This window comes from Panthera leo, chromosome D4, assembly GCF_018350215.1.
Source record: "Panthera leo isolate Ple1 chromosome D4, P.leo_Ple1_pat1.1, whole genome shotgun sequence".
Lineage (NCBI taxonomy): Eukaryota > Metazoa > Chordata > Mammalia > Carnivora > Felidae > Panthera > Panthera leo.
The window spans coordinates 8,217,914-8,230,646 of NC_056691.1; the positions used below are offsets into that span (position 1 = coordinate 8,217,914).

Consider the following 12,733-nt stretch of genomic DNA (forward strand, 5'->3'; position numbering starts at 1 on the left):
TCAGCCCCTCCCACTCAATATCATTATTAGGAAGCATAATCGTGCATTAGTTATAATGTACTCTGATTTTGGATGCTCATTTAAAATACCATACGTGTTCCTTCCCCTTACGAATTTCCTCTGTGTCCGTCTTTCTGAGGAAGCAGATCGTTCTGCCTGCGGGCTTCAGGCTTGACAAGTACTGTGTGCAAGTAGATGGCGACACAACGTCGTCTGTCCTCTGAAAACTTACGGTCCCACAGGAATATACATCATTTCTTTCTTTTTTTTTTAATGTTTATTTTTGTGAGAGAGAGCACGAGCGAGCGTGAGCAGGGGAAGGGCAGGGAGAGAGAGGGAGACAGGATCTAAAGCGGACTCTGCACTGACGGCAGAGAGCGCAATGCGGGGCTCGAACTCACAAATCGTGAGATCACGACCTGAGCCGAAGTCAGACGCTTCACCGGCTGAGCCACCCAGGCGCCCCAACATCATTTCCTGTTATACTTACCCTTGACATTTGTGCCTACACAACATCCGTGGTGTACTAGGTGCTGTGCAGGACAAAGGAAGCTTGATAAAGCATAGCCACGCAAACTCTCCTAATTACTCTCCAATCCTCTGTTAAGTTTAATGTAGTTGAAATTGATAGGAAATATTTCCATTTTCTCTTCTGCAGGGGAAATAATTCAAATCCTTTTAACCTCTTGTCTGTTAACTCCCTGCATCCCAAACTCCATTAACTTAAAGGAAGAAACACGGTTCAACAGTTTTTGCCTATTGTATTAGTGGCATAAAAGTTCGTAGCTCTAAAAGCGGGGGCTAAAATCAAAGGAAACCTGGAATGGATTAAAGAGGATGAGAAAGTTCCCTAAGGATAAAATCATTCACATCTTCCAGAACAGAATGGTTGGCAACTGCTTTCCCACACAAGTACTCAAAGTACTTGCCGCACAAAGTCTTTTTTTTTTCTTTTTTTTTTTTTTTTTTTTTTTTTGCCTCTCCACGATAATTTTTTAAGGAGGAAAAAAAATCGAAACATTCCATTTTTTTCATAAGTGACACTTCTAACACATTTTCCCCAACGCAAAAGTACTTTGAGTTCTTTTTTTTTCTCCCGGTAAATAAAAGGATAGGTTTGAGTTGTTTGATGTCCTTACAGAATAACAATCCACATTTTGGTGGCCCAGGGCCAACACGGATGAAGTCAGTTGTCCTCTTTTCCTACCCTGTTCGTCTTCTGACTTTGTTTGCTTTTCGTAGTTCTCTGTGAGAGACTGTCACCTAAGAAATGAACGCAAATGTCATTAGGAGGGATTACAGTTTGTTTCTGGGAAGGTGTGTTTATCTAAGTTCTCATTAATAACATTCAAGATGGAATCATTTCCTAACACTGCCCGACCCTTGGTTTGCGTGATGTCTGTTCATTTCGTATCTGTCACCCAGTGCCAGTGCCTGAGCGTATATCTTGTTCATGTACCGGGGACATTGTTATTCACAGTAATTCCATACCAGTGGTACAGTTGACTTATAAGAGTGAAGTGTCTGGGTGGAGAGAACATTAGGTGGTTTTGTTTAGAAATATAATCAGAAATGGGGAAAATGGGAGAAGAAACATAAAGTGAATGTTATCTCTAGGTAATAAGCTTATTGTCGATTTTCATTTTTTGTCTTAGGGTTATCTGTTTTTCTGAATTTCTAAATGAAGGAAAACGATTGAAATCTTAGAAAAAGAAGAAATTACAGTTGTTGCTTCTTTTCTTATTTTGTATTTGCCCGTCTTAAGAGACTCACCCGGGCTGATTTTCATATGTGCTGTTTCTCTCCCGAGGAGTTTTTCCTTCTCTCCCGTGCAGGAGCCTGTTTGCTGTGTCTTAGCAAGAGAGTTCATGAGTTTGTATAAAAGTAGGACCTGAACATAAATGCATAACTGTAGCAGACTTTGATTCTTTTTATTTATTTATTTTAATTTGCTAACCTACTTTGTAGATGGAATCTTGATGTATTTTGCTACAAGCCGATGCTTACGGTCTTTGCATTTGCAGACGAGGATAGGGGTTGTTGGGGATGAATGTCTTGAGATGCATGGGAGGCTTTAGGAAATATGAAAACGAGTATGGTAGAGTTTGTAGGCTGAATCATGTTTGAGAGATACTTTTAATCGAAAGCCATTCGTTAACGTTTCTCAGGCCCCAGCTCCTCGATCTTATTTCAGATTAAAGTCCCAACGTATTTAAAATGTTTTCGCCTTGATCCATTGGCCATTAAGAGTCATGTTCAGACTGCACTTAACCGTGGGCACCTTTGCTACTGCTGTCCAGGGAAATGCCTCGTAACTCTTTTGTTCTTCAATTTCTGAATTTTCAAAAACTGGTCCCTCTCCTAAGCCCCCTCCCTTCTCCTTTTCTTTTCACAATTGAAAAAAATTTCTTCATCCTAACTTTTTGAGAATTCATCCGACAACTATCATGAGACATTACAGAAGATAGAATAAAATTGAATGCCGTGGGAGTTTTGTGTAGTACATAACCAACAAGGAATAATTTGGTCTATTTGTTTTTTCCCATCTAATATTTTAGGTACAAGCCTATGCAGAAAGTGGATGGGGTTGCAGATGGTTTCACAGGAAGTGGTCAACAGACAGGCACATCTGTTGAGCAAACTGTAATTGCCCAAAGTCAACATCATCAACAGTTTTTAGGTATGTTAAGGTGTAATGCGTATTAGTTGCTATTAGCATGTTGAAAAGAAGAGAACAATACTAGTGTTTTCTCCAAGTGCTGTGTCTATTACAGATGTTAATTACACAGAAAGATTTGTGTGTCTCCGTGTGTATCCTACAATAGTTGTAGATCATTTCTACTTTCTCATGTTCCCGAGAGCTTTTAAAAAATCTCAAGCTGCGTAGGACCTCTAAGTGCATGTGAATGAAAGGCTCATAGCCGTGACCTCGTCTTGCAGAATTTGTATTCATGGGGTTTTTGTGATGAAAATTGCGTTGTGTCCATTTTCAGTAGTTTACTTCAAGTACCAACAAGAATTCTCATTGCCTGCCGATAACGTTGCAAAACGCATAGGCTCAGATTAGAAAAAAAAAAAAATTGCTAGAAACTTTGGAAAAGTAAGCTGTTAATTCAAACTAATCACAGTCTGTCCTATTCTTGTAATTTTGTAGATGGTGTCCGTGTGTCTTATTACTTAAAGAGTTAGGAATTGGAACATTCCGCATATTCCTGTGATAGCTAGACGTGCAAAAAATGGCACTTTAACTGACAACTCTTGTCGAGATGAAAACACATAGTGTCCGTGCAGCAGATCAAGACAGACAGAAGCCAGCAAAGAGTTTGCGTGTGTGTGAGTCTGTGGCGTGTGTATACTTGTCGATGTGGACTTTCTGACAAACAATGCACAAGGCCTCTCAGGGCAGAGTAGATACTGATGTTGAAAGCGTTACGGCAGCGTTTCTCAAACTGGAGTCGTCACGTGTATTCTGGAGAGCCTGAGCTCTCAACGAGAATTTTGATTTTTTTTTACTTTGTTTTTATTTCAATTAGAATCTGTAAAAAAAAAAAAAATTATAATAGGAGCGTCTTCTGGATCATCTAGAAGAGTAGAACGAAAACCGTTGTGCGGTTTTCGTTTACGCATCTGGATTTGAATTTAGGATAAAGCAGGCACCGAAGTGCATTGCACGAATTGTCCAGAGCTAATGAGAAAAGAACAGGGAGAGACTTACTAGGTAAATTACATAAATTATGTAATTCGTCCCAAGGGAAGGCTAAATGACGTCCCAGTGCTTTGTGGAGGAAGGTTCCACAGCTTTGAATACAGGATAATAACGGGAGAATCAGCCCCACCAAGGACATGTTGGTATAGGCCTGTCAAACTCAAAAGTTCTAGGCCACAGCAGTCAATACCGTATTCATGTTGCGAGCGGGAATTTAGTGATAGGACAGCAGTCTCGTCCATCATATCAAATTAATGTTGTTAAGTTTAATGTTATTTTTGTAGTTTTATGTGTGTTCATTTCGTAGCTCTTTTAGTTTATGATGTTATAAGAAGTATGAGCCTACGGAGTTTAAAGCTACGTTTAGTTTTTTATATTCCTAAGTAACACAACACAATAATAACTAAAACCAATACTGACCAGCTCGAGATATTTTTCTCTTAGTAGAGGCCCTAGGTTGAGAGACATTATGGCATGTTATTTCTAGTATAATCGTAGTGAAAATTTAGTTCCTCCATGATTTTTCAGTGCCTCCTCAATTCCCCTCCACTGATGCTGTTGCTACATTTTGTTTGAAACGTACTACTATGAGAAGTTATTCCATCGTTGGACCTCTGGCCTTTATGGGTTTTTTTTTTTTCCTTTTTTTAGTCTTCTTAAATTTTCCCTCATTAATCTGTAATTGGCACAATCCATGAGAGGTTTTTTTTTTTTTTTTTTCTGTTGTGTTGTCATGGCAACAGATGCATCTCGAGCACTTCCAGAGTTTGGAGAAGTTGAAATCTCTTCTCTGCCAGATGGTACTACCTTTGAGGATATCAAGTCACTGCAGAGTCTTTATCGAGAGCACTGTGAGGTAAGTTTTTTCAAACGCAGTATGAACGCACACTAAAATTTTTGCCAGACAACTTGCTAAACTAAAATAATCAAGCTTATTCCTAGAGGACAGGTAAAGTTAGTTCATGTATCTTTGAACACTGAGAAATTCATCTTTCTTCCGGTCTCCGCCTGAAGAAATGATGGACGCAAGAAAACGAGAATACGTTCTACTCTCCGTCTCCTTAGCCTTTCCTAGTCTGAATCCTTAGACGTGGCAATTCCACCACCTCTAGGTATTCACCCGACAAAGTATGCCACCTGGGTGAAGACATGAGTGTACAAGGAACTCGTTGCATTACGGCTTTTAGCGCAAAAGATTGGTTGGAGCGTCCACATCTACAAGGGAACTGAATAAAACACGGTACATACGGTCTCTTGAGCAGAATTCTGTGCCGCCATTAAAAAGAACAGACACTTCTAAGTGTACTAATGAAGAATAAGTTCCAGGATGTGGAACATGTGACTCTTCCAGGAACACGTGACTCTTGATCTCAGGGGCGTGAGTTCGAGCCCCGTGTTGGGTGTAGACATGACTTAAACAAATACATAAACTTAAAAAAAAAAAAAAAAGAGTGTTTTCTAGAAATGCTTAGTGAAGCGCGTTAGGTGTTCCTTCCAAGGATTAATGAGGCTCTAGTTTTGTTTTGTTTTTGTGGTTACTTAACGTTTCTCTTGGTATTTTCCATCCCTGCTTCTCCTCCTTTTGGCAGTGTGCCCCATTGCACCTGGCTCGTTGTCTCCAGGACAGCGGGTTAATGTACCTGTAGCTCACCTGGTGGAAAGGGCATAAGGGATCGCCGTAAGAATCGTCTTAAGTGCCTCTCTTTTTGAAAGAGGAGTCTGTTTAGAACTTAAGTAGCTTTATTCCAGGGCTATTTGTGATCTGCTCAGGAGTAGAAGATGTTCCCTTGCCTTTCCTGGACAGCCCTCCCGACTGCGGACAAGGCAGTATGCAGTGAGAAGTCTCAGCTCACAGCGTTCACAGATTTCTTTCCCACTCCAGAAATACCAACTGCTTGAGCGAATCCGAGTGCTTGTCAAGGGTGCTGGATCATTAACAACCAAGGGCAAGTTCTCTCTTTGTTCCCAACATTTGTTGGCATGATAAAGACGCTTCGTATCCATCCGACTACACTCGAAAGAATTCTCCCAACCTGAAAGAATTCCTAGAGGAGCCTTATGTGTCTAGAAAAAAATTCTTTCTTTGTACATAAATATCACATAGATTCACTCAAGATTTTTATGTGAAGATTCTCTAAGCAACTTCTCACTTCTCTGTGTTCAGGTGAATCCTTCTTAAAGCAACCCAACCCTCACAAATATAATTTAGATTCTTTTGAAGTTTCTCTTTGTTCAAACTACAAGTTGGAGCACCATCCTTTGTATTACTAAGGAGTGTACGGTAAGCTTATTCCAAGTGAAAAGCTCCACCAATAAGGTGAGAGACGAAAGTATCTTCAGGATCACAAAAATTTCATTAACATACCAGCATCCGGGAATAGTCTCTATGAAGAGAGATGGGTGGGTATGGTAATCAGCATATGTGGGGAATGGCGGTCCATAGAATGATCCCCATGTTTTCACAGAGTTACAAACGTTCACGCCATTTCTCGGGAGACATGGCGGCAGGTATGGAAAAGAAGAATCGTGATTATTTTTTCATGTCAGACTTCCAGACTTTTGAAGTACAGGTGTCTCAGTCTCGTCTCCTCTCCTGTAAATAGTCACCTGCCCGAAACCAGTACAATAAGGATTATTTAAAAATACATCTGCCTGTATATTTCAGTCGGAACGTATTTGAAAGTGGGTGGACAAATGATAAAATGTTTTATTCCCTTGTAAAAATGTCCCAAGTGAGGCTGATGGGAATGTCCTTTTCAAAAGAATCATTTGAAATTATTTAATTTGGAGAGATTGCATTTCAGATGCACTGAATTCTTTACTTGCCTTATTTTTTCATATTCTGTGCAGTTTATGTTTTTTAAAAATTTTTTTTCAACGTTTATTTATTTTTGAGAGACAGAGAGAGACAAAGCATGAGGAGGGGAGGGGCAGAGAGAGAGGGAGACACAGAATCCGAAGCAGGCTCCAGGCTCCGAGCTGTCCGCACAGAGCCCGACATGCGGCTCGAACTCCCGAACTGTGAGATCATGACCTGAGCCGAAGTCGGATGCTTAACCGACTGAGCCACCCAGGCGCCCCTAAAATTTAGTGTTCTCATAGATAGAGATACCTAGGTATTATATATGATGTTGGTAGTTGTTTTGTTAGTAGATATCTCTTAGACTGTGCCCACGGTACAGTTGGGAGAGCAGTTTAATAATTTGCCTCTTGAGAACATTTTTGCCTGGGAAGAGGGACATCTATCTGTCTTTCACTGTCAAGGCTTATACTTGCATCTTAATTGTTCTTAGTATCATAGGGTGAGGAGTGTGTTCATTCATTCATTCCCTTCCCTCCGTCTTCATTATGCAATGACGTGTAACATTCCCTACTGCTCACCAGAACATGCCCTCAAACGTATTTTGCTTCACATTTGAATTGGTCTCAGTGTGTTTATATAGAAGGACAGTTATTCTCCGTATCCTATGTAGGGCCAGATCGACACAGGTGGCAGAGACTATAGAATTGTGGTTACAGTTTCCTCTGTTTGCCTCAAATACCCAGATGGACTCTCCTGATTGCCCCCTGTTGTCTCTCTGCTTCTGTGAACTCTAGATCTCGATGGGCCTGTTTTACCTGTCCTGGTTCTCAGTACTGCCAGCATCAAACACATTTTGCTGATGACTTCTGTCTTTTATGCTCAAAATAATCACAGAATCACATGTTCTTTGCACAAACAAGTGATTCTTTGGTTTTGTGACTGCTTTTATCTGAAGATGAATTTATAAACTAATTGCCATGGCAGGGTGAAATTAAACCTGATCATCAAAATTTAATGAAGGGGGCAAATTTTAGCATCATCAAAAAAAAAAAAAAAAAAGCATCTTTGATGCAGCTGGGAAATGGTTCTGGGAGATAAAATGAAGGAGAAGGAGGATGCGGCTCCTGCCCCCAAGGTCAGAAAGGGGGATGGTCTTAAAGCTCCTCTCTGAAGGGAGTAAGCCGAGGGAGGATTGAGATGGAGGTGTGGCTTGACCACAGAGGTACCCTTATTCTGCCCAGACAGGTGCTGTCCTCTGAAGGCCATTGTCATTGTAGTCCCTGGTCCAGACTCTGGTTGCCTGGGAACACTCCGGAATCCTAGTCAGCCGCCCTAGACAGGCCCATTTAGCCTTGACTCTGTCCACCAGGCCCAAGCAGCTCCACACCCTTTGCTTCCGCCATCTTTGACGGCCGGGAACACACCCAACCCTCTGGGGACTGGTGTGAATCGCACCTTTGTTGTGTGCCCGTTGGGTCTGAGAATAGGAAGAGTGGCAGCGGCCATGGAAGCCGAAGGAAGCCGTGTGTGAAGGAATGAAAGAAAAGCAAGAGAAGAAAATGGAGAGGAAGGGGAGTTAAGGAGAACAAAGAGAGGTAAAGCGAGGCTGGGATACAATACGAGGCCACTATTGGAGGAATACACGCCATCCCGTCAGTCTTTCCAGACGTTATGTTCTCCCTGCCTGAGCTCTTCTGTTTGCCTTCCGTTGGCAAAATTTACTCCACGTTCACCGTATAGCTTACGAACCCACAGGTGTCTTCACCACTGCCAGCCCGACACGTAACGCGCTCTTCGCACGTCCCCTTGAGAAGCATCGTAAGGTAACGCGGATATAACCGTTTTCTTTTTTTAGGCAATATTGGACGTTGTCGTGAATCTTCAGTTTAGCCTGATAGAAAAACTGTGGCAAACGTTCTGGCGCTATTCTCCCTCTACTCCAACCGACGGCACTACCATCACCGAATCAAGGTCAGAATCAATATGCTTTTCCAATTCATTTTCATGGCCGAGTAGATGTCACAGCTAATAAACGAGAGATATGTATACCAGTTGTGAACCTTACGTGATAACATTAAATGAATGGATAGAAATGAACCACAAAGTGCTCTCTGGAGGTTTCGGTGTGTGTGTGGTAGCTCCCATTTTTATTGATTTGGGGGACTGCGGTAGAGCTGTTTCATCCTCATGGAATTAGTATCATACCTGCCTCTCATGCCGTCAGAAAGCATTAACGTGCACAGGCAGCTCTGGGGGCGTGTTATATGTATCCAGCCGTACGGAAGCAGTGCAATGGTGGTATAGTGCTAACCTCAGTAATATTTGATAAACTAAAACTATTTTTAAAGTCCATTTTCTTTTTTATCCTCATTTGCCATCTGTTCATTTGCTACATTTATTCACACCAGCAATCTGAGTGAAATAGAAAGTCGACTTCCGAAAGCAAAGCTGATAACTCTGTGCAAACATGAGTCTATCCTGAAATGGATGTGTAACTGTGACCATGGGATGTACCAGGCTTTGGTGGAGATTCTCATCCCCGACGTGCTTAGACCTATTCCTAGTAAGTTAAATGCAGACAAGTACGGATGCTTTTATTCTCATACATTCCACCCAAGAAGTTTGGGGAAGCGACGTCGCGATCTAGGGTGATTCTAACCTCATTTCGATTTGCCAAATAAAAGAAAAAAACACAAAAACAGAAAACCATGCAACACAAAAGAATATTGAATGAAAGCAGCTTAGAGCAAAACTGTAGTTAAACGGGGAAAAAAAAAACACGATCTGTTTTCCAATCTTTCATTTTCTTTTCAATAGAAAAGATAACCTAAAGATGTGACAGCCATCGGTGACTAATTATTATCAGAACACTCCCAAGCCAGGCAACCTTGTAAAAATTATTCTCCCCAAGGACACAGTTCCCTTCAGAAAGCCAAAAGTTTATGAAATCTGTAATTGTGGGGCCAGCCTCCTTCCTTCGTGGTTGCTTTTGATTTGAAATGAATTCATCTTGGTTTCCACTAAAGTTGAATTCCTGTACAAAAGCATTGACTTTGTCACCCTCCATCACGTTGAGAACCACAAATGCAGTTTCCATTAACAGTAATGGTTAACTGGCATTTGGAGAGAAAAATCTCTCTCTCTCTCTCTATATATATATATATTACTACGTGAGCATTCCCACCATGAAGCAAGTAGATATTACGTAGATAAATTAGGTTTCCTTTTTTAAGGGATGGTGCATATTTGGAACAAACAAAGTCCTTTTCTGCACGTGTCAATATAAATGCTACCGTGGATACTTGTGGGAGAGGTAGGCAGTTGAAATGATTTTATGCGAACACCTTTACGAGCACATACTAGTGACCTTAACTTTTCAAGAAGTGGGACAGAATTTCCACTCTGCAATGACATGAATAAAGTAAAAGCAGAGTCTTTTAGCTTGTGAAATTGGCAACCCTGTACTTCAAGTGCACTGTTCACAGTTGATTGATGTTAAATCCTAACAAAGTATTGAAGGAGGGATTTTATAGAAGACAAGGTGAAGATATCAGCATGTGTATGTTTATATTTTCTTTTTTTTTCTAAATATGACAAACAGTGGAAGATCGTGCTTTCCACCTGTTTCCCGCCATCTTAAAATAGATGCTTAGATACTCATTTACATATACTATCAACGAACACACATAAGTTTGTATAGAAATAAGTTTAGGAAAAAGAAATCCAACTGTCATTGTCTCACATTTTTGTCAGTTGCTGGTATTTTCCACTCTATCTGCAGCAAGCTTCCTGACTGACAATTGATTAAAAATGACGCTGTCATGGAAAATTGCAGTGTGTAAATTCTCTACTGATTTATGTTCCAGAATCTTGATTTTCCTTGTTTTTGTCTTGCTCCCTGTGCTCTGAGTGATAATCTTAAACAGTTCTGAAGCCTTTTGCTTCTGTTAGCACCAGAAGACTTGTGAAGTCAACAGTTTCCTAAACTAAATCATGTATCAATTTTAATTGACTCTACACCTCATCATTTTAAGTGCACAGTACACTTGACCTTTGTTTTGTGCAAATTTTGATTCGAAAACCCATTTCTTCTGCCCAGAAGTTTGTCTCTACATTTAGCGGACAACTCAACTTCAGGAATTTTCACCTGACGTTAGTTTGATAGCTTCTGTGAAGTTACCAGGGACATTAATGTGCTACCCTCCAAAGTACACTTAGAGATTTAATTCTGATTCTGCAACAAGACTTAAGAAAATACAACTTAAATTACAGCTTAAGTAGCTATCTTCCGATCATGTGCCTTTTAATATCAATTGCAAGCAGGTTGAGACAAGTTAGCTTTGGAATCGTTTTCAATTGTAAACCATCCATTCATGAGAAAAAGTTGTCAGAGTCAGAATGCACAATTTGATCTGACATGAATCCCTAGAGAGAGAGCAAACTTAATTTTATTTTTAAAAATTATACTTTCCTGGCTACAAGTACTTCACTCTACCGTTTACTGTCCAGATGGGATTCCTTTTTTTAGCCAAAAAATGTCTGCATATCACACTAATTTGAAGTCAGCTTGAAGCTACTATATTCTAAAATACATTTATCTGAAAATGAAAAAACAGTGAAGTGTAAGAATTGCATAAGAACTCAACCAGTAACATTTATGTACAATTTTGAGCGTATGTAAAGGTGGCCCCCGATGTCATGTAGTACAAGAAAGCAAAAACTTATAGTCACTTGATATACAAAACATCTTTTTCTCTAATAATCTTCCCTAGCATGAAATTTGTCCAGATGAAACAAGACCCATGCTAAATATTTTTTTAAAGTAACTTTTCTTGCTTCTTGGTTTTTTTTATGCTGATCAAGTAATGCGTTCTATGTTAACAGTAGAAAACATGCAAATGCAGATAGCCAAGGTGAATTTTGAACAAAATTTTACTGAGTTTCAAAAAGGGTCGTTAATTTTTTTTCACTCTTTTTTCATTTCCATTCATGCCTGCCCTCCATGGTTCTAATACATAAGACAGCAGAAAAATATTTTTCTTTCTTTTTCTTTTTTTGGCTCAAGTGGGAAGCTCTGGAAATTTCACAAGATTCATTCTCTAGAAATTTCCAAGTCCGTGTTTCCAGTAGATGATTGTCATGTTTAAGAGTCGATACTTCTTGAGTGTTTTTCCTGATCAAAATTGAGTCATTTGAACCTCTGTTCTATCATTTGACCAGTGAAAGAAATGATTTAAAAAAAAAAAAAAAACAGTTGTTTTTATGATTGGGATAGTGAAATTTGTATCTTTCGCAAGCAACTTGAGCAAGCTAAATTATTTCTAACCCTGCTTTACCAAAAATGATAGAGAGAAGCATGTCAGACTCATTTGAGCACAGGAAGAAAAAGCAAGGAATTTAATCCCAGCATTAACATTAATATCCTTGGTAGCCTTAGAGAAAAACATAGCTTCTGTGTGTCTTAGAGTAGACTACAAATTCGAATGCCTACCACATTATTGAGAACCCACAGAGGTTAATTTCATGTTGTGGGTGTTTCAGACACTTATCTGTTAAATGTCTGAAACTGTCCCCTACACTGAGGAGCGTTGGGTACAGATGAAGTAAAATGCTATTGACTGAATTACTTTGTTGAACAAGAGAAGAAGTCTTTTTTTTTATTATACGACAGTCCCTTCTTGTAAAATAATTGTAGTCATTACTGATAACTGATGATGCTTCCAGTCATTTTATGACCACTATAAAAACTACTCTCATGGGACCCAGCCCTCTTTCAGGTCTTAACAGATTCATCAAGAACACGGAACGGACTATTTTAGGAATATCTTAAGAATACCGGTCTCTGTGACAGCAATTTTATCACATTGATCTTTTATCTCTACCTGCCAAGTGAAATGGAGAATAGTTATCCAAAATTTTCAAGTCAGGCAATTTTAATTTTTTCCTTACTTTTCAACAAGAGTAACAGATAACTAATATGATATGTTCTAGCATGAATAGATATGTAGAGGAAGGGAGAAAGCTGTGCAATGTTGTCTTTTTAACTGAAGAAAGGAAAATTGATTAAGAGCTTAACAAATCAAGATGAAGAATTTATAAAGAAAATACTTAGCCTTTGAGCATAAAGCTGTTAATGAAAGAATGTCTCGTTTAAGATAGAAAATTCCATAAGTATATTCACAACTGGTATATGTCGCTATAAGCAGAAACGTTTGAATGTTTTC

At 39.6% G+C, this 12,733-nt stretch overlaps 1 protein-coding gene across 14 annotated transcripts in view; it reads left to right on the top strand.

Annotated features, from left to right (window-relative positions):
- The window catches only part of RFX3 (regulatory factor X3), a 284,537-nt gene that overhangs the window by 225,577 nt on the left and 46,227 nt on the right, over positions 1-12,733 (top strand). For all 14 annotated transcript variants that reach the window (XM_042912333.1, XM_042912320.1, XM_042912327.1 and 11 more), the window contains 4 exons: positions 2,559-2,680; positions 4,450-4,562; positions 8,365-8,480; positions 8,918-9,072. In XM_042912333.1, the coding sequence (XP_042768267.1) occupies positions 2,559-2,680; positions 4,450-4,562; positions 8,365-8,480; positions 8,918-9,072 (506 nt within the window). The remainder of the gene's footprint in view (positions 1-2,558; positions 2,681-4,449; positions 4,563-8,364; positions 8,481-8,917; positions 9,073-12,733) is intronic.